This window comes from Ammospiza nelsoni, chromosome 2 (genome assembly GCF_027579445.1).
Source record: "Ammospiza nelsoni isolate bAmmNel1 chromosome 2, bAmmNel1.pri, whole genome shotgun sequence".
Classification (NCBI taxonomy): domain Eukaryota; kingdom Metazoa; phylum Chordata; class Aves; order Passeriformes; family Passerellidae; genus Ammospiza; species Ammospiza nelsoni.
The window spans coordinates 109,166,888-109,194,261 of record NC_080634.1 but is presented as its reverse complement, the minus strand read 5'-3'; the positions used below and the strand labels follow the sequence as shown (position 1 = coordinate 109,194,261).

Sequence of the window (27,374 nt, the reverse complement as noted above, 5' to 3'; positions counted from 1 at the left end):
AATAATTTAAAGAGGAAGAAAAAAAAAGGTTTTTTGCATTTAATAGTCTAATTTATTTAGCAATTAAGCCATAAACATTTGGCATATTTGAGTATATTCTTTATATGATGAGATAATTTGATTTTTTTGCTTTATATAAGGCAAATAAATGAATTTTCTTGAAATATTTGGGAAATGTGCACTTTACCTTTGTTCTCAAGAAATATATTTCAAATATATTCTCTCCAATTTTGCCCTCAGTAATTATTTCTTTTCATTTATTTTGAATTGGCAAGGCTTCTATTGCAAGGCTGCTCTTATGTCCACTCTGTCAGGAAGCTAAATTATCTGAAGACATAGCAAAGAATATATAATTAACTAGAGCATCCTAATTGATCTAGTTACATTTTTAAGTTTAAAAGGAGCAGCAAAACTGATCTCTTTTGATGGCCCATAGAGGAGTTCAAGTGGCTCACAAGATGACACAAAAAAGAAGGATACATCTGATTTTTGTCCACATTTTATATTTACAGTCCTCTTACCTGGAACTGGTATCTCCTCCATGAAGTGTTTAATTTTTTTTTTCACTGTCTTTATTTTGGTGGGTTTATTTCATCCCTTCTGTAGCTCTGGATGTGGAAAAAGTCCTGTCCATTTGGTACTGCTGTGGTCCCTCTGGTGCTAGAAAAAGTTATTTGCTGTTACAAAATATCCAATTTCCATAAGACATAAACAATGTCTGAACTAAAGTTAAAGAGTTGCAGAATTATAAAATAACAACTCTAGTGTTCTTTTAGAGACACCACCAATATTGAAGTAGCAAGGACAGAATAATCTGAAGAGACAGCATTAAATTCTCTTCAGCTGAAGTTTTGCTTTTTTTTTTTTTTTTTTTATTTTTTGCGAAGTACAAAGGGAAATTCCACAATGGGAGACATTTTTGTGTTTATCCTAAACAGCAACCAGAAACTCCTTTTCTCCACTGAGAATTCTTGTTTCTCAGCCACAAAAACAGGTTCCTTCTTTTGAAATCTGTTTTCTACACTGAGTTCCAACAGACCTCAGCTGTCTGCTAGTGCAGGATATTCATTCTGCATTAGATGTTCCTTTTGCTAAAGGCCATGACCTTCAGATTCCCAGATTTCTGACTTTGTGTTCAACACAAACCTGACATGCAGCATGTGTTGACTTCCTTGTCCTGAGGACAAGTTAGCTGTAGTTAGGTTTGCAGTTAAAACACAACTGTCTTTTAGAGGGGTGAAAAGTCATTTCTAATCTGTATAAATTGACTGTTTCCTACAGCTGATGCAATTATATTAAGGTGAGTTGAGAGTCAAAATGGAAAATATTTGTGTATTTGGTAGTGTATTTATATTTTCAATGAGTACAACTCATGACCTCTAAGTAAAAGGGACACACACAATTCCTTATCAAAAGACAGAAACTGCTTAGGTATAAAACCAGGTTGAGCTAAATTCAATTCTGAATTTTAAAAAGTGTTCTTTATCCTTTTAAAGGAACATTCACTGACTACATGAATGCACATGCTCATGCACATGCTTACACTAAGAATGTAATAAAAGCAAATGAAAAGAAATTAAGGAGGCATGAAAAATCATTTTAAAAAGTGTATCATAAAGATGTCCATTCCTGCTATGTCACATGAGACAGTAGAAGAAAGACTATTTTGTTATTTGTTTGCAGTTCTGGTTTCACTCTCCTGCTCTTCCTCTGCACAGCACAGGACCATTGCAGCTGCTGTGGAGTTGCAGATTTGCCTCATTAATAATAAAACAGAGCAGCAGCCTGAGAGCAGACTTTCTTTGCCACCAGTTAGAGGATTCTGGCCATGTTTGTGCTCTGGGCAGTTTTCACAGCTGGTGCCAAGTGTCAGGACTCTGATGGCCCCCATGGCTCCGGTGGCATTCAGAAAGGGCTGACCCTTTATATTTCACTTTTTGTCCCTGAACCAAGACCTCTCACACCTGTCTGGGCTGGCCAGTTGCTGCTCTCTGTGAGAAAGGGCTGCTGTCAAGTTGTGTTTGCTCAGTTGACCCAAGGCTACCTGGGTCATTGCTACTTTTTGAGCAGTTTTAGAAGTTTTGTTGGGTTATATCTGTAAGTGATGCACCATATGCTTGGTCATCTGTTGTTTGCATGCCTTAGTTTAAGGAAGTATGTGACAACTTTGAATAAAGGAACTTCTATTAAAAGTAGCATTACACTCATGTTTTCCAAGCACACCTTGATAGGTAGAGCTGAGCCAAATCTTAGTTCTCTTAAAATTGTGATTACAGCAGTCTTGGTGGACAGAAAAAAGCAAAGAGTAGTAGATAGATCAGAAATCAGACTTTCATTTTAGTGACTGTCAGTTTTACTGCCTTTGTCTACAGTCAAAGCACATATTAGACCTCTAAAACATCTAAAAGATATCTTAAGGTATCTCTTTTATTTTTTCACTTTTCATCAGGAAGGGCACATAATGAACTATAGAATGTAATTTCCTGGCATCAGCTTGAAGCTGAATTTTGTCATTTCCAAAGATGCTAGCTTTGGAAGAGCATTTTAGAGACCTTCCATTTAAGTATGATCTTGGAAGTTTCTGAAGATTGAATGGACAATAAGGAATCTTATACTATAATTTAACAAAAAAAAAAAAAAGGTTTGGTTATCTTCTATGCTTTCTCATGTCTCAGAATACACTGGTGAGCAAATGGGAGCAAGAGGAGAAGAAAAAAAAGCAGCTCACATCCTATCCCAACTCTGAAAGAATATACATTTCATATGGCTGGGTCTCAAGATTTGGCCAAACTCCAGAATTTCCAATTCACAAAGAAAATTTTCAATTTGATATTGGGCTGAATCAGACCAGAATGAAAAGTTCTCTAAATTACCCTTAAATTAGGCAAGCTTTGGAGCTTATTTATTTCTCTTCTCACTTTCAAAGACATTTAGTAATCCCTAGGAACTTCACCAGTTCAAGAAATCACGAATTCCAGAACTTTCAATTCCAGAAGAAACCCACCAACCTTCAGTGGTATAATTTGTCTTCCTTACCCTGAGGTGACCTGGAAGCAGCAGAGGCTGAGGAGGGGATGTCCTGGTGAAGCTGCAGTCCCCAGGAGAGGATTTCTGTTTGTGTGCACTTTGCCAGCAGGCAGGGCATTCATCAAAATCCCATCTTGAAACTGGCAAACATTGTTGAGCCTGAGGCCTCTCTAAAAAGGCATTTCTGGCAGTGTGAGTGCTGAGTGACTATGAGAACTCCAGGCTACAGGAGATTTTGTGAGCAGAACACAAACTGCTTGATTTGCCAAGCAGGCTGCTTGGTCTTCTCTGTCATTTAAGTATGACAAGTAAAACAGGTTCCACTAATCAAGTTTCTTAATCAGATAATTGTATATATTTTGGCATCTTGATTTAGTAAAAGTGATGGAATGCTGGCAGACTGATATCAAATAAAACAGATTTGAGCATTACATTAGTGCCACACTCAGAGATTCAAGGCTAGACAGGATGAGCAAGAACTGGGACTTCAGAGACCCTGGAGACACTTTTTAAGAAATATCCCTTTTGCCATCCATTTCCAGACAGCTGTATGCTCAGTTCTGGAGTTCATATCACTACTGGTGTTAGATTTTAGAAGGCTGTGGGTACATGCTACCTTGTAACCTGATCTTTTAGAGATTTCCTAATGTAAAGCCAGTGACTCCATATTACAGCATATTCTTTTTTTTCCTTGTGGGTTGGCTTGTTTTCTCAGTCTTTTTTACATTTAGTATCTAAGCTACATTTCTGCTCTGTGTTGCCCTTCCGCTTTTTATTATTGCTTATATAATAGCTGCACTATAGTACTCCTCTACACAGAATAAGGATATTATTATTTATTATTTACTTGATTTTATTTTAGTAACAAACCCTTTCTTTTAAAGCAGAATAAAAATGCTTTTTTCCCTCTTCTTTTCCTGGTTTTATGTGTTGAAAAGTGCTTAACAATTTATCCTTAATTTTTTGACTTGAAATAATGGGAAAGCAAAAAAACCAGCATTTTAGAGTTTGCATAGCTGCTTGACTTAATTCTACGAATTTCTTCTGTAGTTCAATTTGTAAGAGAAGCTTTTAAATGCAGTAAGTTGAAGTATGAAATATATGGGGTTTAGATGTATTTTTATATGTACATTAAACATTTGAGTTAAGTTTATTTCAAAGCCTTTTCATTACATGCTGCATCATCAGAAGAAAGCTCTTAAAATGTGTACTCTTGTGATCTGAAGTTGCCTGGCTTCCCTAAATATGCCAGCGTGTGCAAGATATGCTTTGAAATTAATAATATTGAAAAACAACTCAGCAGTTGTATTTGCCTTATTTGATTCCTGCTGAGATGATTATGCTTCTATTAGCTGTGCAATTATATTGCACAGCTCACTTGAAGTATCTCAAGCTGTAGCTTTTTTGATTCTGACTATTTTAGCACTTCACAGAAAACTTCAAAGGTTGAACCACAATGAATAGATCTTACCAAACTATTTATGTTTCTGACTTTGAATTACATTGGCTAACTTCTGTCTTATTTATTTTTAATAAGCATCATGTTTAATTGTGATATTTTTGCATGTGAAAAATGTTTAGACAAATATAACACTTTAGAGCTGAGGTACATGGAAATAGCCATGTGACAATTTAAGATTTCTATGAATTTCTATATGAAGTTCTGCTTTGAACCAATATTCCAAGTTTATAAGTTTTGTCTGGGTTTATTAAAAATAATTGCAGGTAGAAAAGTGAAAGCCTACAAAAGTTGATGCTTGAAAAATGAATGAGCATAAGTGGAGGTTGGACCACTTTAGGGGTCTAGGGTCATGCAAGGATAATTTGTGGAAATTCAGCTCTGAAATGTTGGTGCACCTTGTGATTGTTTAACTAGATTTCATTGATTAAATGCCAAAGTACCAAACCACTTAGATATTGGTTTGGGATTTGTGTTAGTTTTAATTTAGGTGGATACTCCACATGGAGGAATAGTGGTTTTGAGGATGGTAGCCAATTTAATCTTAGTCTTATATAGTAAATTCTGTTTGCAGTATATAAATATTAGAATTGCTTAATGGAATTATATTGCTTTTTTGAGGGGCTTTTGGTGGTATTTTCTGTATTGGTCTTTTTTTCACCAAGTTTCTGCCTTCTTGTTCATTTTATTCAATGCTGGACAAAAATGTGAGTCCAAGCAAAATAAATATTTATATCTCTGAGAAAAATAATTAGTATAAATTCTTTAGCAAAGATATCAAAACACTGATAGCACTGATAACTATAAAAAGTAGTCAGAATGACTTTTAAAAAGACAGTGTATTATATTTTACTGCTCCATGACACAGACAGATAAATTTGCAGTTTCTGAACTTTCTACAATGAGAAAAAATTCAATTAAGGCATTTGTTTACTCCATAATAAGTATTGATGTGATCTTAGTTTATTTATAAAGTGATTCTGTTTGGGTATTAAATCTATCTGAAGGCATTTTTAATGTACTGTCAAAGACATCTAGATCCAATTTCCCATTAGACCTCACCACCTAAAGCTGATGCCCATTTTATTTTATTAATTGTATATACTTTTGAAAACATATGTTGGATTTCAGCTTGTGTTTTGAATGCATCTGTAAATTGTGAGTGATAAATTATCAGAAGTTATGAGAAATGGCTCTAATCAAATAGTGCCATAGAAATAAGGCTATTATACATAACAGGGCATTTCTAGTTCACAGTTCTCAAGCATTTTCAGAAATTCTGAGACTTTTCACACATAAACAGAGTAGGCACAGTATCTTATGCAGAGTAAATCCAACATTTCTACGCTGCATCAGATTTAATGTGCATATGCTTTGAGACTGCACAGAACATGAGCAGAGGTTATTCAGGATTTTTGTCTGTGCTGCCCTCGATGGAAGCATTTGGACAAGCAAACTCCACTGCATATACATATTTAATCTAAACAGAAGTGATTTATCCCTGCAAATTGTGGAGAAGAAAAGTGGTATTGTCACATTTACAGGCACAGGTTTCACAGTGGAAGTGGAGAATAGATTGAAGATAAAAGCTAGACTAAACCAACATATCGACTCCCTTTGAACAATATTTCTTTGAGACCAGCAAGTTTTTGGAAGCTTCAGGCTGGAAATTTTCAGTTGAATCTTGTGGGCATAAAAAAGATCAGAGGCTTATTTAAAGAAAAAATATTTCAAATGGGAAGATAACTAAAATACAGTCAATAGCAACATTTGCAGAAATTTGTGCTGGGAGTGACAGCTTTGGTGAGAACTTGAAGTCAACTGCATAGGTTTATTTTTTGCAGACTCAAAAGAATGCACTCATTAATTCATTGTCCCCTGTTAGCTGGGACTGGGGGACCCTTTGGTTGTTTGGGTTATTTTAAAGAGAGCTGAGTGTGTGAGTGTGCTAGGAAAACTTGAGGGTTCTTGGCCTTACAACCACATTAAGGACATAAAGGGACTGCTAGCATTGGAAGGACTCTTGGTAGCTCTGTGGTGGTTGAGAAGCTCTGCTGAACCAGGCCCAGAGATATTTCTGAATAGCAAAAGTCCTGGTGAGGGCTTTGAAACAGCTCAAATATCAGAGAGGGAGTTTCCATTTGAGAATACCTGAGAGAGGCTGGACTCTAGAATGACATCCATCTGTAGGCATATAAAGGTTATCCTTTTAACGATGTGTGGAAATCAAGGGGTGAACTCATCAAACCCAACTCTCTTGTGAGGCTGAAACTGCAGCAGGTTATGACTTGATGTCCATTGCATACAGGTGTAGGAAAATTTTGTTGCTCTATGACACAGGTGGCTACAGGAATAAAAATTTGGAATGTGGTATTCACTCAGATGATTTCTATATGATGGGTTTTTGTGGATTAGGAAGTTTGGGAGAAAAATTTCTAAAAATTTGTCTAATTGTCTAAGACCACACAGCAACAGGTTTGGAGCTAGATTATTTTCAAGGTCCCCTTGCAACCCAAACCATTAAAGCAATAAAGAAATAAAACTAGATATGAAAAAATATAGAAGGCAAAGCCCAGACTGATGTGAGTAGTTTAGAGTTTTGCAAAAGTGAGGACAACTAAGGTGTGACTAACAAGTCTTAATAATGGTCAGGAGCATGAACAATGGTAGAGTACTGTACACATTGCAGGTAGAAGACTTGAGTAAAATATATCAAATCCTACTTTTCCAATGTGTGCCATTTTTTAAATGAGTCAAATTATGAATTAGCTAGAGGAAAAAAGCAAATAGAATATTTTATGATGCTATATGTGGGAGAGTTTGTTAATAAATCTTAAAGCAGTGTTCCTTCTTGCTTCCAACATGCAATTTTGAAGTTGCCAGAGTATAAATTACTGCTGGTGGTGAACTGGAACCCTAAATTAAAGAAACACTTTTCAAATCAGTTAAAACAATCACTTGATATTAAACATTACTTAAGGAAGTAAATTTTATGCTCAGGATTGTTGTCAGAACTTTATTTTAAAATAATTATAATATGTGAAAAATTTTCATATTGTGAAAAAAAAATTAAAATAGGAACATAAATAACGCAAATTAAGAAGAATTAACCAGATGAAACTCTGTCACCCAAGGCAGGGACAACATATCATTTAAAAAATAGAAAGCTTTCTTCCCCCATCTGTACAAAGCTTTCTTAAATTTATTTCCATACACATATATTTTAAAAACTGTACTTGCTAAAAGTTAATGTTTTTCTTACTATTTTTTTCTACTTGTAAGCTATAGTGTCTGAAACTATATGGATTTGTCTATTTTGTATAAGAAAATAAATATTCCAAATGGTCTTCAGGAAGATTGCTCAGATTAAGCATTAACACTACATGTTCTTTTGAACATTTTAATGAAGTTTAAAATAAATCTTGCATTTCCAATAAGTTGCCAAGTACTGCAGGGAAGAAAAAGTCCAAAAGCAAGTGTAAGATTAAAATTGTTGCTGAAGCTAGTACATGTTAGTAATTAAAAAAGACAGTTGGTTGCCTTTTTCATTTCCCTTTTTTTAAGCTTAAGAACCCACTCCTGCTGTGCAGAGTTAGAAGTCCATCCTGCTTCTTTTGTCATCAGTACTTTAGCATACACATAAAGACACAGATTTAACTCTTTGAGGTTATTGGAGAAGCACACAAAGCTACAGGGCCCCAGATGTACAAGGATGAAGTGCCTTATAAGCAATAATTTCTTTATATCCTTGTCATATAAAACTAAGCCTACTTTAGACAATGAAGTAAGAGAATTGATTTATGTGCTGACCTCCATTTATTATCTGCAACCTTACTGGGGTTTTTTTTGGCGGGGGGGTTTAATATGCATTTAGTTTGGGGTTTTTTTATCTTGAATGTAGATCTCTATAGAGAACAAACCTCAAAGATTGATAACAAATGCAGTTTCTCATAAAGCCTTTCTCCCTTCAATTATCCTGACTAAAATATGTTGAATTAATTTTCTGTTTTCCTAATTATGTTTTTCAATTCCATCCCCAAAGAGATACAAAGACAAAGAAAAATTAGTTTCTGCTGTGTTATTTAAGTGTGTAACTACTATTGAACAGTGGCAAACAAAGTGGTCTGAGCGAGTGTATATAAAAAAGTAGGATTAATAGTGGTAGGCTTTTAAAAGATCAAAACTTGACAAGACAAAATTGGTTATTTGACAGTTACAGAATTGGCAATTAAAAAGAACACAGTAAGTATCCCATTTCTGAAGACAGGAACATGCACTGCTGTTTGATTAAAGCTGGCTTGTAGACTTTATATTTCATTCAGCCCTTGCCACTTTGTATAGAAAGGTCCACAAAAGAAATAGCTGTCCATTGAAGTTTGAAGGGTGAAGCAAAAAGATGGAAGAAAAATTGTTTACAGTGAAACAAGAGGTCATTAGAAGCTTAGTGGTTCTGTTGTGAAACAAAAAATTAAATATCAGGAACAAATTACCAGACAGGGTCTTTCTTACCATGCTGTGTTCGCAGGGGTCTTAGGATGAGGGAAGAGATGAGGATCTGACTCCATGTTTCAGAAGGCTTAATTTATTATTTTATGATATATATTACATTAAAACTATACTAAAAGAATAGAAGAAATTATTTCATCAGAAGGCTAGCTAAGAATAGAAAAGGAAAGAATGATTACAAGGGCTTGTGTCTCAGACAGTCAGAGCCAGCTGACTGTGATTGGCCATTAACTAGAAACAATCAACATAGCCCAATCACAGATGCACCTGTTGCATTCCACAGCAGCAGATAATCATTGTTTACATTTTGTTCCTGAGGCCTCTCAGCTTCTCAGGAGGAAAATCTTAAGGAAAGGATTTTTCATAAAAGATGTCTGTGACAGTAAATAATTTTTCTTTCTATAAAGATGGCAATTGTTTGCTTATAGCATAGAATTATTCTGCTTTTTTTATGCTGTGATGGCACATCACAAGCTTTATCTGATTTGCTTTTTGCCTTTCTCTCTGGTGTGAATTTACTGGTGTGCTGAGCTGTGGATTATATTGTCCAAAGGAGCCCATTTGGATGTTTCAGTGCTATGCTTTATTTCTTCATTAATTCTAAATCATCTTTCTTCTTCTTCTTCTCCATTCCTGCAGATATAGTAGACATCCACTACAACATCTTTGTTTCCCAGCCACCTAACCCTGGTCCAGAGATGTGCACATCACCACCCACTGTAGGGGTGTGCATCACCTCTCCGTCCCGTGACCTGAGGTGTGAGAGCTCCACCTGCCCTGCCTGTCCCTCCTGAGCAGCCTGGGGTTCTCCAAACCAGAACTCCAGTCCTGGCACTTAAGCTTAGTGTGTGTCCTGGTTTAGGGCAAATTTGGTAGAGAATTTCCAAAGGGGCCCCTCCAGAAAGCAAACCCACATAGCTCCTCACCCCAACCAGGTCGGGAAGGATTCCTCGGAGAGAGGTGAAAAGAAACTGTTTATTTAACAGGCACAGCACCCCGAAGCACACGAAATGAACAATACAGGATGACACCACTCTGACAAAGATGACAAATTCAGAAAGTCTCTCTTGGGGGTGGTCGCTCTGTTCTCAGTCCCTCCGGCGCTGGGGCAGCTGCTGCCCAGAGTAGGCCCCGCTGGGCCACAGGGTGCAAACTCTCGGTGCTCCCAGGGCCCAGTCCAGAGCAGGTTCGAGATGGTTAAAAAAAGGGAGAAACAGTCCAGGAAGAAATTTCGACTGTTTAGCTAAAGTAGCTAAGGAACAGAAGCAAAAGCAAGCAAAAGCGAAGCAGAAGCAAGAGTGAGAGAGCAAAGTGAAAAACAAAAGCCAAAAAAGCAAAAGCTGCACCATGTACTGCCCTGTCTCTCTGTCCTGCCAGGCTGATAAGAAAATCTAAACAAAACTTTCACTCTTCAGAGCCAGTCTTAAAGGCACAGAACATAATATCCAGCATAAACAGAACACATGAATGGGGATTCAAGCATCATAACGTCACCCTAGGACAGTGGGAAAAAACAGAAACCAAGAACAAAATAGCTCTGCCTATCTCAGAGATAGCTCTAGATAGCTCTGTGCTTGAGAACTCATTAAGGTAGAAATTATTTTCTTTCTCAGTTTTGTTTCCTTAGGAAATTATTGGAAAATCACTGAGCAAAGAGACTTAAGGACATCTTCACTGCATCAGGAAAAAACAAGCTAACTAACTAAAACCCCCAAAAATACCCATTCCTATTTGTGCTTGCATCTTTCTGAAAGGAATTTTCCTTTTTTTGGTGAGACAGAGATAGCCAAACTTCTCTCCATGAGTAGTTGCAGGAAGGCAGGCTGGTGAAATTGAAGTGTTATTTTTCTGATGTAACATCTTCAGTGATCTTCATTTTCTCTCTTTATAAATTCCAGAAAAATTAATTAATGACTAATGAATGCTGTGACCCAACACAACGCTGGTCTTAATCATTAAATATTTAAAATTCAGATCTCTGTTATAGGGACATGTAACTTCAGTGACGATACACATATTAGTAGGAATTTTAACATTTTTTTCTTAATCACAGGTGGAAGCTCACTAATGAAACAAATCAGTGTCTCTTGCTGCTTATTTGGTTTGTAGAAGATGAAAAGTTTGTAGAAGATGAAAAGTAAAAACTAAACATTTCTAAAGCATTCTTTGGGGTTTTTTTCAGAGATTATTATTAAAGGAAATCTGAATTATATTCCCTCTCCTGATGCCTTGAGATACTACCTAGAACAGAGGCTAGACAGTGTTAAAGGAATAAAGTAGATGTTTATTAAAAGGCCTTCAAAGGATACACCTTGGGCAGTACAAGAGTCCAACCATGGTTCTACCCAAGATAGACCCAAGAGGGACCCAAGATGGACTCCAGGTCATGAGTTTTCACACTTTTATAATTTTTGGTTCATTTACATGTTGGAGTTAATTGTCCAAATCAGCTTCAGGTTATGAAGTCCCATCCTCACAGATTACTCTCCTCAATTCTCCTTTGTTTGTACTTTTTGGGCCTGAAGCTGCAGTGGTGTCCTTGGTTCTCAGGCTGGAAAAGAATTGTTTTGTCTGACTAAACTGTGAAGAGAACTTGCTAACACTTCATATGAAGCTCAGGGTCACACACTAATGCAGCACAGAATCTAGAAAATATGAAAGCTACCACTTAAGACATTACTCCAAGTCAGTCATTCATAAAATATTTTTTTTTTCTGGATTGGATTTTCAAGTATAACTTCAAGTGAATCTCAGAAAACAGTAGTTTCCAGGTTTGAGGTACCCCAAGAGTCAGTTAAAAAGAGCTACACAGTAATCTAGTAATTTCTCTCACTTCCTTTTGGCTTCTATTTTGTGTTGGGTTTTTGATCTTTTTATTAATATCCTAGCAATCAGTAATAACTTCAAATTCCTTCAAGTCTCAGCTTGTATAAAAAAAGTAATAGTAATTTTAATTAACTTTTTAAAAGAAAGATCTGCATGAATCTTGGCTTTTTATGTAGGGTATAACTGAGTCATTGACTTGCTAGCTGTCAGGGTGCTCGTTGTAATTTTCAGGAAGGAACTAAAAGTAAAATGCCTTAGGTTAATTCCAAGTCAAAGGGAATTTCAAAAGTCTAGATTTTTCTTGAAACAAAGTTGCTGAGGTTTTACCACTCATTGCCAGAAATTATTCTAATACTGTAATGCAGCATTCCAATTGCTGTATATATTTCCCCATGACTTTTAGGAAATGCAGTCACATAAAAATGTTGACATTAAATAACTGAGAAATGGTTTTTAGACTAATTATACTCTTTAAATAAAGATGACATGCAAAGTCAGATTATACAGAACAATAAATGTACAGGAGACTAAAGTGGTTATTGTCCCTGTTCTGAGAGGACCTGCAATGGAATATATAGAAGTCTATTTTCTATTTTAAAGGAATTAGACCCAAGACTTTTCTGGGTTATCCAGGGATAAAAGAGATTGCCTTGGTTTAAGCTGGCATTGCCCTGCAGGAGACCTGAAGGATGACTTGCACAGGTCCTGATGGTGTTCTCCTCTGTAATAGGCAGCCTACAGCTGCACATCCAGAGAGAGCTCAAGTTTTGGAATTACTACAAAGGTAGAACAGGTAGAACGAGACATATTGCAATAGCAGGCAGAGTACTGCCTCTCTTCTAAAGCAAGCCTTTTGTGTTGGGGGGAGTTTGTCAGAGAGATTTAGTCCCTGAGGGACTGCTTTGAACAGCAGGGAAAAGTTGTTCCATCCAGTTTCACAGTTCCTCCAAGGAGCTCTCTTTTTGCTACGGGAGCTTGGCTTGACTGTTTAGTGCCCATCAAACATTTTCCTTCCTGCTCATGTATCCTTTTCAGCAGACACTTAATCCTTCTGATTTGATAGTTTTCACGACAGAGATTAAAGCAGCACTGATTGATAGAAAGCTAATCCTGGGCAATGGTTACCTTTCTATCCCTGAGTTTGGGATGCTGTCTTCAGGTCTTAGGGATCACCTGCTGCTGCTGGTAAATCAGTGCAGGCTGTGCTTCAAAGCTCACATCCCATCTGCATAGAGCTTGGTGTTGTGCTGAACAGACTGTGTGTCTGATTCTTGGAATTAACTGTGACAGCAAGATCATTTTGGCAGATGGTTGCTGTGGCATGTGTATAGGTATATTTGAAGGATGATGGTGTTATTCTATTTCCTGATGATCATACCTTTGCTTATGAAAAAGCCTTTCTTTTTGCCTGTTTTGGTTTGTTGTTGTTTTTTTTTTTTTTTTTTAGGGTTTTTAAAAATATGCAAATATATGAATTGTAAAGTCATTCCTTGGTTATTCTTTGTTTTTTTCATTTCCTTTAATCTAAGATAACTTCTGCATACCAAGCATGTCCTTTGGCAAGTAAATGAATGTACAAAGAGGAAATGTAAAAGGTTTGCCATATTTCCTTTTTCATCAGCTCCTAAAGTTTCCTCCTACAGACTATTTTATGTAATTTTGTTTCTTATAAGGCTGCATTCCCTTGAGATGTTGTTTAAGCAGCAACTCATGTCTGTCCTCACTTGCGTGTGCCCTGGGCAAACAGATGCAATTGCTGAATAACAGGCATCAGAACTCTGAGTGTCAGTGTTTGCTTTTCAGGCTTGCAGCAAGATTGCAAAGGGAACACAAGGCTCCACTGGGAAACTGAGCATCAGTATTTCATTTAGTGGTACAGTTAGATTATGAAGCACTGTGTGTGAAATGGTATTTTTTTTCTGAAAACTCACTGATGCGGAAAGGGAATTCTGAATTTTCTATACTGCCAAGTCCAATGTGTAGAATCTATTTGAAGATTACAGACAAATTCTCAAATTTGAATTTCAGATCAAGCTCTTTTTTTCCTAATTTTATAAAAAGTGCTTTGGTAAAGGAGGTGAGATAAATAAGAAAGAAGAAAGTTGCCTTTTCCAGGAAGCTCCTCTCTTATGATGTTGGTCAGTCATGAATTTTCTCATGGTTAAGAGAGGAAGGTAATCTTTTCTGTACAGAGGTTTTTGTACTAATGTTAATGAGCTGAATTTCAGTTTAACACAATAGGCATTTCAGATTAAAACAGTGTATCTGAAAGGAAGTTTTAATCTCAATGAGACCAACCACAGAATGAGTACATGATGCAGATGCATTTTTATCTCTTGTTCAGTGAGTAGTTACTGAATAGTGACATTACTGTCAGTTATGAATAGGTCTATGCCATGAGAATTCTTTCTACAAAACATTGATTATATGTCAAATAGGTGTAAATAGAAGATGATAAGTGGCTTTACACTAAATAGTGTAACAGTCACTATTGCTGTGAGTGCCTTGAGGAATATTGCATTCATCCTTTGTCAGCCATAGTTTGCCTAATTTCATCTATTAAACCTCTGGGATTTCTTATGCTCACTCCACTGGATATGAAATTTCATAATCTACTTCTGGGATATAAGTTATATTTTTACCTAGACTCTCTCTGTGACTCTTCCCTCACCTCTAGCCTGGAATTTCTGTTATTAGGAATTCATATGCAGATATCAGCATATAATTGTTATAGGAATTATTTTACATCACTTCCAATGAGATAGAAAATGTGGTTTATTTCAAAGATTCAAAATATATCATGGGTCTCTTCTTTTGTGCTTAGCTTTCTGGGTTTAAAATCCATACACAGGTCTTTTTTAATTCTCTCATGAAAGAAATAATGACACTTCAAAGAGGATTACAGGAAAAAAGAGATCTTATTTCCATAGAGAGCATGTAACTTCTGAGTTTGTTTCTGTGAGCAAACTGTACTCCCTGACACAAAGGTAGAAACTATCCCTCTGTGATCACTCACATATTACACAGCAACTCAGATACCCCTGTTATAATTTCCTCACGTTTTTCTTCATTCACTTTTTTTAGGTATGAAAGTAATTTGAATATGTGGGTATTAAAATTTGCAGAGTTTTCTAAAAATCTGAACATGACATAGTTCAATTGACAGCTTTGTGAGAACAGTAATCACTGTGAATGCAATATAAAGAAAGTTACAAAGTTGCTTTATATGCACAGTAGAAATAGTTGGTGTTAATGTCAAGGGAATGCAAAGCAGAGTTTTTTTCTAAAGTGTTGCTTCTTGCTCTGAGCTTGATACACACAGACTGAGGACTAACTAGTGTGTGTATTGGGTTTACGTGGCCAGGTTTTGGGGGCAGGGGACTTACAGGGTGGCTTCCCTAAGGGTTGATTTCGATTGGAGATAAGGAAGAATCTTTAACAATGACGGCTTTAAAACACGGGGAAAGGTTGCCCTGAGGGTTATTGGAAGCTCCATGCCTGGAAATATTCAGGGTGAGGCTTAACAGGGCTCTGAGCATCCTCCTGTGGTTAAAAAAATACCCATGCTCAAGGATTGGACTAGATGGTCTCCAAAGGTCTCTTCCAACCCAAGCCATTTTATGATTTTATGAAAGAGTGGGAGGAAGAGCCGAATTTACGTCTTATTATCCTAATCTGATTTGACTGATAATAAATTAAACTAATTTTCCCTTGCCAAGTCCGTTTTACCCAAGATGGTAACAGGTGAGTGATCTCTCCCTGTCCTTACCTTCATCCATGAGCCTTTTGTTTTATCTTCTCCCCCACATCCAGCTGAGGAGGCACCTGGCATCCAGAAAGGGTCAACCCATCACAGTGTGCATGAGCAAGATGTATTTTTTTCAGAATTGAATTAAGTATGGATCTTGTTTGTTTTTTAGTAGTGGGTATTGGTTTTGTTCTGATTGAATCTGAAGAGATGGGAGGACCATTTTCAGATGACAACAGTTCTGTTTAAACTGAATTTATCCTGCTTCTCCTGCCTCCTGTCAGCAGGATTCATACAAATCAGGTGGTGTTGGTATCTTTGGGTGTGTCACACAAATGCCATTCAGAAGCCATTTGTATACACAGTTGCTGCAAAAGCTACTGGAGGTAAAACAGTTATGGCAAGCCTGGTTTCCACAATAAGTGTCCTTTCAATTTAATTTTCATTTTCATTAAAATACAACTTTGTGTCTTGAGAAGCAGTTAGCATTTATTATGAACAATAAACTGACAGTCAGTTCTTTTTTGTTGCAATCTGATGTGTTGTTTTTGACAGTGTCATTTCTGAGATTGCCCGTGGTACCGTGCAGTGTTCTTCAGTGCGTCTTTTAGCTTTGGGTGGTATAATTAATGTGGCTGGACTGCATGTTTGAGCAAAGTCTTCAGCTTTCTGAGCTGCTTGAGCTCTGCTTCCAAGTCTATTCCTGAATTTTATGAATAAGTGAGACCTTAGGTTATTTTATGAACTGTTTTCTGAAGGAATGTCTCTCAGCCATGTGTTTGTGTCACATTTAGTGTATCATTGAGACCAATGAAAAAAACACATCCAAAACTTCTGGATATGAGAGTGACTTTGATGTGATCAGCAGTGAGGTCAAGTACTTGCAGTGTCCTGTGTCAGCAATTTATAAAGTGTTTGATAGTAATCTTGACCAAAGAGCCATAAAAGCAATTCCAGGGTATAAACCTGGGACTGGATGGAATACTTTGGAGTGACAGTAGGTGAAGAGGCATATTTGATCTCTACAGAAACCTAAGTAGGAGCATATGAATTTCCTGCAGTATTTAAGATCTGCCTGATATAGTGACTTACTGAGGGAATTCTGTCTTCTGAGAGCATATCTAAGCCCTGAGTTCCTATTTAAGTTTAAAGAGAAAGATTGTGATTCTAGATGGGAAGCATGGTTTTTGTCTGTTTGTTAGTTTAATTTCATATGTATTTGCTCTATTACCTCCATTATTGTATGCTCACCTCAGTTCCTTCATTACTACCAAGTATACTTTAAGTGTGCTTTTCACTTTTCTTACCTTCTTGCCTTTGGGTCTTGGAGCTGTTTTTCTTATCTGGATCTAGATGAAAACACTTACATGACCTGACCAGTATGACTTCTGAATTAAAATATTTTAAGTTTTATTATGATAGTGGAATTATTTCTCTGTTACTGGAATGAAGGGAAGATAGAAGGAATAAGTTAACTTCTTTTTGACTGCTGGATTTAAGAAACTCAGTGATTCAAATATATTGGTTTTTTTTAAATTTCAAACTGAAAAACATGAACAGAAGTTAGTTTTCACCCCCAAGTAACCTGTCTCCTAAAAAATATGTTGAGATACAAGTTTATCTCATGTCAGAATTTGCTGGGGATATCATTATTTTTTTCAGTGATATTGCCATTTTAACCTGATTCTGTATTTACTGTGGGAGTACACGCATCTTGCTAGCAAATCCAAGAAAATACCAAATAATTATTTTCAGAATGTAAATCTTATTCAGAGACCCCTTGATACAGCAGTTCTGTTCCATTTTTCTTTTGAATTCTGGCTGCAGCAAAACATAGTTAGACTGCCACAGAGAGACCAATCAATATGTTAGTTAAAGTTGCTATTTTGAAGGATGTTGTTAAAAATTAATTCTTTTTTCAGGCTCTGAACTTTTGCCAGTTATTTGCTTATTTCAAGACAGTCAACATACATTATTAAGGCACCTAAAATAAATCATGCAGAACACGAATCTGTTGTGGTTCAGCTTATTGAGAAAAACATAAAGAGAATGGAACTTCTTAGAGCTGAAAACTAATGAGGATGGACCTTTCTGTCAAATTCCTCCCCAGTACAGCAGCAGTTGGAATGCTTGAACACCTCAGAGGGCAGAGTAGCAACAGCAAGACAACATTTTAATTCATTTAATTCATTTTACCCATTTTAATTCAGCTGTTGAGTTTGGGGTACTGACACAGCACAGGTTTAAAGGTGGAAGCCCTGGTGTTGTGGCCAGAGTTGGGGTGAGCAGGGTGAGGATTTGGGGTTTCAGGGTCAGAAGAGAAAGCCCACGGAGGGAGGTGGTGGCATCACCTTCCCCACAGGACCCTGCAGCTGGTGGCAGCTCCTCTCTGCAGCCACTCTGGTCCTGGTCCTGACAACTCCTCCTATTGCTGTGCCAGCCCTCTTGGGGCTGCTCTGCAGGGCTGCCTGAGCCTTGGTGTATTTAGAGGGGAGTCCATTTCCAGAGGGAGAGGCCACAAGTGAGAGCTTTGGCCTGCTGGCCTCTCCCTGAGTTGTTAAACATGTGATGTGCCTCTCACACTGAGCAGGATTGCAGTTAAAACAACAGCAGTGAGATAAAACCAACTTTCCTCGTGGCAGTTTAAACCCAGCTTGTGTTAATGAGTAAACCAACCAACACTTGGTGCATTCTGTTTTGTTGTGGCAGGAACAGCCAACATCAATTGTTACAGTGACTTTGATAACACTTGACTGCTGCACAGCAGCTTTCTCTCTGGGGTAACTTTACTGGCATCTCTTGCTCAAAGCCTAGGAAGTCAGAAGATCCTGAGGCCACGCCAGCATGACCTGGATTTCCACTGAAAATCAAGATGAAGTGTACTTTTCCCACGTGCCTGCCCTTCCTGGCCCTTCCTCAGGACACCTCCAGTAGGGAGGATTTGACACAAGTCGTGCAGAAGCACTGGAGCTTTTCCCACATTGTCTCTTGCATAATGCCCACCAATTCACCTGTTCTTGATTAAGAACAGTTAATTGCAGTGGATCTTGCATGCTCATAGAGAACAACTGAAATGGTATAAATTCCTAACTGAAACCTAATCACCTATAGAACAATAAAAACTCCTTCTAAAAGGAGTCCTAAAACCATAATAGTTATTGTACTGCTTGATCCAGTTTTAATAATGTGTAACATATGAGGCCTCTGGTTTCTGCTTTTTGTTTTGGATTGTACTCTTTAAAAAAGATTTTATGTTTCTTTAGTTAATTGAGAATCAAGTTATGAAACTGGTGTACCAATTCTTTTTCTCCAGACAACATTAGCAACAAAATCTTTAAATGTCAGGATATGTTTTTAAAAAGAAAAGAAGATTGCAAAAATTATTTGTAACAGAAGAAATTAGGATAATGCTTCAAACAGAAATAATTTCTTTTAAGTATAAAATGGCTTCAATTTTTGTTTTAAAAGGATCTGAAAGAGGATTGTATATGTTCATGTATTTCGGGAAGGATGAATGTATACATGAGTATCATAGGTGCTAAAACATGAGATACCTTATTGTTACATGTTGGTGTATGGTGAAGCAAATATTTATTTATGTACAAAACATTTTTCTTCTAGAAAAGGTCATTTATAATAAGCAGATATCAAATATTTTTCACTGTTTGGTTGGTAAAAGAAGACAAAAAACCTGTCCTTTTGTCTTTCATAAGATTTTTTTCCTCTAGACCTAGAGACAGTTTTGTATTTCAGCCTTTCCAGTGTGTTGTAAAAGGAAATCAGTATTAATTAGAAGTACTGGAATGTCAGCAGAACCAAGAGAGGTAAATGGTAAATACTCTGCAAGCTATGCAACAGGACTGTAGGACTTTGCATGAGTAACTAAGTGGAAGTAAACATTCCTGTAGAGGAAGATGCTCTTCGTGCTTTACTATTTGACCTCTGGAAAAAGAGGAGAGGAAAAATTAGACATACTGAAAGTAACAGGATAATTATTTTGCTGCAGTAATGTTGCCAAAAGATTGACAGGGTGAGTGTGCTGACAGCATGTGAGATGGAGTGGGATCAGACATTCATTGCAGTACAGGGGTTGGGACGAGCATATTTGGTGGGAGCAGACCTCCTAAAACCCAGAAAACTCTGCTGGTTTGTAATGGTTCAGCTTTCAGAAAATGGTGTGTATGATTCTCTGCACATTTATGGTGTTCCCTCCTACTCACTCTAATCTCAAATACAGATTTCAAAGGCAGATAGCTGAGCCCATTCTTAGACATCTCAGTAGAGGTGGCTGATTTTCTGACACATAGAACACTTGCAACTCCTACTTGAAAAATGTGCTTTGTTTGCCTTGTTGGATTGGCTTGCCTGAAAGAGAGTACAGGCTATGTTAGTAAAATGCATATTTATATTTTACATCACACAGTAAAAGTTCTTCATTTCTGTGGCTACAAGGAATTTTTCTTCATTAGTGTAACCTCAGACTAACATGATGTTTCTTTCTATTTAGGGTTTCCATCCTAGATATAATGACAAGAAAAGGAGACAGTGAAAATAATAATATCCATTGAAGTCAGTATTATCAGAATAGGATATATTTCTCTAGAAAATGATCAAATCCTAAATGAAACTACAAACGCAGAAAGATTTGTTTCTTTAAACATGTGTTTCTTTATTTTATATATTTATTCATGTTTTCATTACATGTAACTGAAAGCAGGAGTTTTCTCAGTCTTCAAAAAACATATCCAAGAAGTCCAGTAATTCCTTCCAAACACATGACCTTACTTAATAATTGAATACAAATTAATTATTAGAAGTCTCAAAAAATTGATTATTTTGCTATGATCAAGGGAGAAATATAAGACCTTGTGCTATGGGCAAAACATCAGGTTTGTGAATAAATATCTGCACACTAGAGACAAGTATATGTTCAAGTTATTGGGTTAGTGCTCTTAAACAGTTACTATTCCAAGGCTGAGGCAGCCCAATGTAATTGAAATCAAGAAGCCCACACTGCATTTGCATTTGATTGCTGCATCCTTAGATGCACCATGAAGTCTCTTGAAATCTGAATATAACCTAAATTGAAGGCTCTTTTGCCTGTTTATAAAAATAATATTTTCTGAAAACAGGGCCCAACTTGTTAAAGAAAGCTTTTTTTGATCTTCTGTTAGATGGAAGTAGCATTTGAATATGAAGCTTGGTTACATCTTTATTCTGGGACTTGTAGAATTTTAAACCCTATCAATGATAGATGCAACTTACACAGATTGCTTTCTGTAGGGCAGTTATACTTTTGGCTTCCATTCATCAGCACTTGATTCTCTTCTAGAGGACTAGCTCTTACCCTTTTTTATCTTGAAAAATGTGTTGGGAAACCAGAAATGTCTTAATTATATTCATAAGCTTATCTTCACAATGGAAAGGACCTTTTTATCGCTCTTTTTAATCAAGTCATTAGCATGAAACTCGGAGATGTAATCATACCAGACTGGAATTGGGGTCATGCCATAGGCTAGCTGAATAGGAGGCTTCTTGGCATGGTGATGTATAGCTATTTCACAACAATGCTTTTAACTCAGTAAGTCTGCCCTTTAATTATATTTTAAATCTCATTTGAGAAGTTTTTATCATTATGTAAATTGTTCAGTGAATGGTCTCATTCTAAAGACTCAATAAAAGTTTTGCTTATGGACTGGGAGAGCAAATTACTTAAGAACTTGATGGGACAATGGGGAGCATCAAAGAAGGGGAAAAAAACAAAAAGCAAAACCAAATCCAACAACCAGTTTTTAAAAGAACTGTGACATTTAAAAGAGAGAACTTCCAAGGGACCAGAAATGCTTCACTGGTTTGTTCCATCGTTAATCTAAATCATAGCATGTTCAGATACAAATGTTGTCCTTCAAAAAAGTATAAATTTGCTTCTGTTCCAATGGTAACAACCAGCTCACAAGGAGAGACTGCTGTAGAGCCTAGTGCAAATTGCCTTCTGTGGCCAAAAACAAAAGAAGCAGCACCTTGCACTGAATCTATCACTCAGCTGCTTAAAATGTATTTGATTTGCTGTGCCCTTAATTCAACATCTCCAGAACTGTAACACTCACAAAACCATCCCTCTGTTTAAGCCATGATCCTGAGTGGTGCCATGACCATGGATTTCTGTGCCTCCAAAGGCTGCTGGAGTGTACCAGGGCACTGAAAAGTGTCTCAAACTCTCTAAACACTCACACAGAGTTTATGCTTTAGGCAGAATCAGAAATTTAGAGGAGTTTAGATGTAATTAAATGAAATCAAGTGGGATAATTAATTTGAAATCCAATTGCTAAACTGCTAAGATGTGCTTTACAGAGCTGCAAATAGAGGAGAACTAGGGTCCTTTAATTTCTTTAAATTATTGCATAATTAATTTTTTCTAACTTGTATAAAAGATAAATGCTTTGTCATCTGTGCTGCATTGATTTCCATGTTTATCATGACTAACCTATAGTCCAAGAAATAGAACAAATTCCTTCTTCCTAGGGCTTCATTTTACTTCCAGACTATCAATCCCTCTCTGGTGTATTGCCAAAATAATGGCAGATTTTGACATGCGTCATGTCCTTTATATGTCATGTCTATATATTACATGTGGGATATGAAGGATATTGACACTGATTAATTGTTTCTCAATCTCAAACCACATTGAATTCTTGCAGGACTAGCTGTGCTGGGTGGAAGCTGACAGAGCTTTGAGTGCTTTGGATTTCACAGCAACAGCTCAGCTGTGCTTAGAAGGGCTCTGTGTGAAATGAAACCTGTGTAGCTACAGGTGAATTTCTTCTGCCTACCAGAGGAATTAGGGCATGAGGAGCTGTACTTCCATGGAGAATGGGAGCAGGAATTCCAAGGGGAACAACTGAATTGACCAAGTGAGAAATACACCCATCCCCTACCTTTTTGGCAGCATTGGGTGTGCTCACCACCTTAGTGTACTTCTCTGAAATAATTTGTGGTGGCTGCAAGCAAGAGCTCAGAAAAAAAGTGAAACAGACAGAGCAACTTTCCTCACCCTGTTTTGCCAACAAGATTTTTTTCCTCAAGGCAAAATGCATTGCATCTCTCTATCACCCTAGTTCTGTCTCAGTTGCACACTTATACTACAGAATAAAATAATGTAAATACACATTTTTAAATGCGTAGGAACCTTTAATACATGTTCAGTTTTTAAAAACAAATATTATGGTGCCTTTTGTCATCTAAGTTCATCTTAATAAAGCAGGACTTCACTCAGCCCATAATGGAGCTGCAGTTCTTTCCAGGCAGTTCAGCTCACTCTAAGAAGTAACTTGTGATCAAAAGATGCTTTTCATTTTGCTCTCTGCTCTTTTTAAGAGCTGATAGACAATCTTTTCTCAGCACAGTCTCAGTAATAACAACTACAGCAAAAATGCAGCATCCACTCCAACTGTAACTCAGTAGAATTATACCAGGATTGATTTTTTTATCCTCTGTAGTCTTTTCATGTGTTTGAACACATTGGAAAATATGAAAGCGAAATAAATAATATATGTCTATAGTCTATATGCTATACTTCTTGGTATGACATGTAATGACAGCATGCTTTTGCAAATACTTTAGCAATTTTTGAGATTAAATAGCTCTTCCTGCTTTACTGTTGTCAAGAAAAAGAATAATTATGTTTTTAAAACATGGATTTATTTATTTCAGAAAACAAATAAAAGGCGTATAGATCTTTTTCTTATATGGTCTCTGCTTCTCTTGGGATCTGTAAGTGTCACAAAGAAAGGTTCTGAAATGCACCAACCTAAATGGAGAAAATATCACAGTTGTTGTCTTGCTTCTTTGTGGTGTAGGCTTCCTGCATAGCTGCAGTTAACTGCTTTTGGGAGCATTAGAAGCAGTGCAGAATACACAAGTAATTAGGAATAAGGAAAACTCAGTCTTGAGTATTAAGCTTTTGATAAGAATACTTCACTTTTCATGTTCATTGTCCACCTAACCATCCAGATGTTTTGTGATACTATATGGTATTCTGAAAAATAAAAAGGATGGGGTTTGCTTTTATTTTCAGAATGATGCATGTCTCTGGAGAAAGAAATAACATGTGCAGACTATAAGACACATTTTCTAAACACAAGAAAAACATGGAAAGGTTTTTTCCCTTCAATTTGTCTTATATATTGCTATGAGCGTATGTGTGGTAAAACACCAAGAGGGCATAGATTTGACAGCTTCCTATTGTGAACAGTTATTCAACATATTCCATGCACATGCTCTTGCCAAGGAAGAGGAACAAGTTTGTAAGTTTGGTGTTTCCATCACTACCCTGAAAACTAAGAACTTGAGAAACAGGTAGTGCATGTAATTCTTTTGTCCAATAATAGATTTATTTCTTATTAAATGTAGGAGGACCTTAGAACTATACAGACATTAACAGTTAACTTTTTTCTGTGAACTTTATCCTTTCTTACATGTTGTTTCAGCTTTTTACATCAGTATTATTATACTTAACCTAGTTTAATTAATATCTCCAAATACATACATTGAAGGAAAGAAATTTGGTAATAGGATATTCTTCATTCAAGTAAAAAAAAAATTAAGTTGGAAGTTGAAGCTAGCAACATTCAGACTTGAAATAAAATACAAATTTTCAAGTTAGGACAGTCATACCTGGAATATTGTACAATTTTATGTACCTTAATAATACTGTTTAAAAAAATGTTGATTGCCTGAACAGCAATAAATAAATACAATATTTATAGTACACTTGCATTCTTCAGAATTACCTCTGATGTACATCAAACTCATTTCTAAGTACTTTGCTGCTTGAATGACAACAGATAAGTAAAATAGTTGGAGAAGGATTCTTACTCTGTACCAAAGATGTTGCTGGCCCACCTTAAAACTTCCCCAAATATTAAGCTAATCATTGCTGTGAAAGGTATCCAGTTAAGGACATTTGGAACAGCAGGAGGTGAACAAGGGCAATCTACTCACGATTCAGTGCAGCTAACATTGCACTTAAAATATCAAAAAAAACCAATTCAATTAAGAGCAAACCAAGTAGACAGATTGTGTGCTCCCCTCTTTCAAAGTCATTCTTCTGAAGAAAATTACAACAAATTTCCATTGGGGACTCTCTGTGATGCTCAGTTAGTGCTGGGTCTTGTTCTCAAATGCCATAAATCATTTCCTCTGCCCCACTTTATCTCTAGCACTCCCATTTCAGGCAGCAAGAAACCACCACCAGAAATCTTAGTGCTCCAGCATCCCAAGAGAAAATGTGGAGCTTTATTCACAATTCAGTATTTCTTTGTGTCTTTGTGTGCTTCTTTGTTTGAAAGTAAAAGTACTTTTGTGCAAACGTGGCTGCATATAAAGTACATGTACACTCATTCATGTACGTGTTGGAATTATTATTATTATTATTTTTATTCCATTTAATGACCTTGATTCAACCACTGTTCTCTGCAAATGAATCTGACCTTGTGGAGCTGCAGCATGCAAACGTCTTGGGGAAGGGCAGCCAGCACACAAAGGCTGCATTGAGTGTGTGGGCAGGCAGGAATGCTGGTACCAGGCAGCTCTCTAAAGAATGTTCTTTTGGCAGAAACAGCCGTGCTAAAAATGAGGGGGAAAAAATGAATTCAAAATTTCGAGCTGGCCTGCGGTTCCGAGGCGATAAGAAAAGTTGGCTGTTCAACATGAGCTGCCAGTTGCATATTCTGGGTCCTTGCTATTCTCAGGCCCTCCTACAGCCCCAACCAGTGTTTTGATACAGCACAAAGTGGCTGTTTATTGCTATTGACTGCTGGGGCCTGTGCTCCAAAATGCGTTCTGTCAACAGAATGTGAGTGAACTTGGCATTTTAAAGCCTGGCTGCTGCAGACTCCTAGATTCCTTGGAATTGCCATGCAGCAGGACCAGTGTTGCAGTCCCCAGCTCAAACTGAAAATGTTGCACAGGAAGACGTACCATGTGCAGGTCAGATTTACCTGGGACCCTGAGGATTTTGTGGTTCCTTGCTTTTTCACATCAGCACAATTAATATATCTTGTCTTTGCTTTGCTGTCTATCAAAGGCTACACCTTTGGCTCTCTAAATTTTGTTCAGTATGTTCTGTGTGGGAAAAAAGGTCATATTCAATGCAAATGGCCTTCATGTGGAAGGGAAACATGGCTTTGTATACGGGACATGATACTGCTGTAAAAGGAGTAATCAAAACCTGTGCTCTGTACTGCACTGAGGATTTCTTCACTCTTTTGAAAAATTATAGTTTCTGTGATTTTTTAAAGAAATCAGATATATTGTTTTCTATTGCTTCCATAGGAACTACAGGCAGAAATTGATGCTCACACTGACATCTTTCACAACCTGGATGAAAATGGGCAGAAAATCCTGAGGTCCCTGGAAGGCTCTGAGGATGCAACCCTGCTGCAGAGACGTCTGGATAACATGAACCTCAGATGGAGTGAACTTAGGAAGAAATCTCTAAACATTAGGTAGGACCTGAACCTAAGCAAAAGCCTATCATTGGTGTATTGGAATGCTACAATTTGCAAGTGGAAACGTTTAATTTTGTTTCTGTTAGCACTGTTTTTGTCTATTTTGAAATTGCTTGTGCTGCTTTGGATGTTGGCTCAACTTTGTAAGAACGATTCGGTTTTCGGGTGTGAAAATGAAAGTAGAGGATTAGGGTGTGAGGCATATTGATGGGGTTTTGTAATTACAGAAAGAAACTGTAACTGTACCCCCTCTAAATGTGGGCTTTTTCTAGAGCTGAGTATGACTTACCAGTGAGTCATAAAAGAGAGTGATTAAATAGCCAATATTTATGATAAGCTTAATTTTAAAGACTGCTGTTTCCAGTGCAAAACTAAAAATATCCTCACAAATGAGAAGAGAAATTATTTAAGATTTTAACTGTTGTCAGGAGAGTGGGCAGAATTGCTCAATAAAATCTAGGGGTAAAAGAAATTCATAGGGAGTATAATGAGAGGAAACACTTTCGTTTGTAAGGAGAAATATAATAAATGGTATCATTACAAATTATCAAATGGTCATTCAGGCTTCAATGGACTGAAGGTCTCATTTCAAAAGAAATTGTCCTGGAAAGTTTTTTTCCAGAAATAGAGCTTTTGCAATAGGCAACTCAGCTCAGCTGCACTCAGTCTTGGGCATTTTTTCATTTTTTCACTTTCTGTGTGTTGGTGGTAGTTCAGAGGGCAGAAAAAGACAGAAGTGTTTTCCAAAGTAATGTATGAAATATTAGCTTTTTTCAGCTCAGGTCCTGAGGGAGGTCAGGCTGTGTAATGACAAAAACCATCTTTGTATCATCAATCATTAAAAATAAATGAAGGCTGTGATGCTGAAAATATATTTGTAACTGAAGAAAAAGAGACTTATTCCTCCTTTTCTTTCCTTCTGAGGAGCAAAAGAAGAGGATTAAAACCCTTCAAAGTGTCTGAGATTTTTTTTGCTCGCGTGCATTTTACCCATGAACTTGTTCAAATACAGTGATTTTTGAGATAAAAATAGTCAGTTGTCCAAATATCTGTAATTAAATGTATGGGACTTTCTGTCTTTCATTTTTTACAGTTTAATCTATTATTGTCATTAACTGAGTCAGAACCAGTAAGCCCCAGTTATATCACAGTGACTTCCTGCATTGCACATTCAAATCAACAAACCTTCCCTCTAAAACCTGTGCTTCCAATGAAAGGCTTAAGGTCTTCAATCACTTAGTGATTAGGATAAGAAACAATTCCTAAATTTTCAGACATTCAAGTGTTGCTGGCCACCAGA

At 36.9% G+C, this 27,374-nt stretch overlaps 1 protein-coding gene across 2 annotated transcripts in view; it reads left to right on the top strand.

Annotated features, from left to right (window-relative positions):
• The window catches only part of DMD (dystrophin), a 1,160,174-nt gene that overhangs the window by 936,699 nt on the left and 196,101 nt on the right, over nt 1-27,374 (top strand). For both annotated transcript variants that reach the window (XM_059491405.1, XM_059491401.1), the window contains exon 56: nt 25,899-26,071. In XM_059491405.1, coding sequence (XP_059347388.1) covers nt 25,899-26,071 — 173 coding nt within the window. The remainder of the gene's footprint in view (nt 1-25,898; nt 26,072-27,374) is intronic.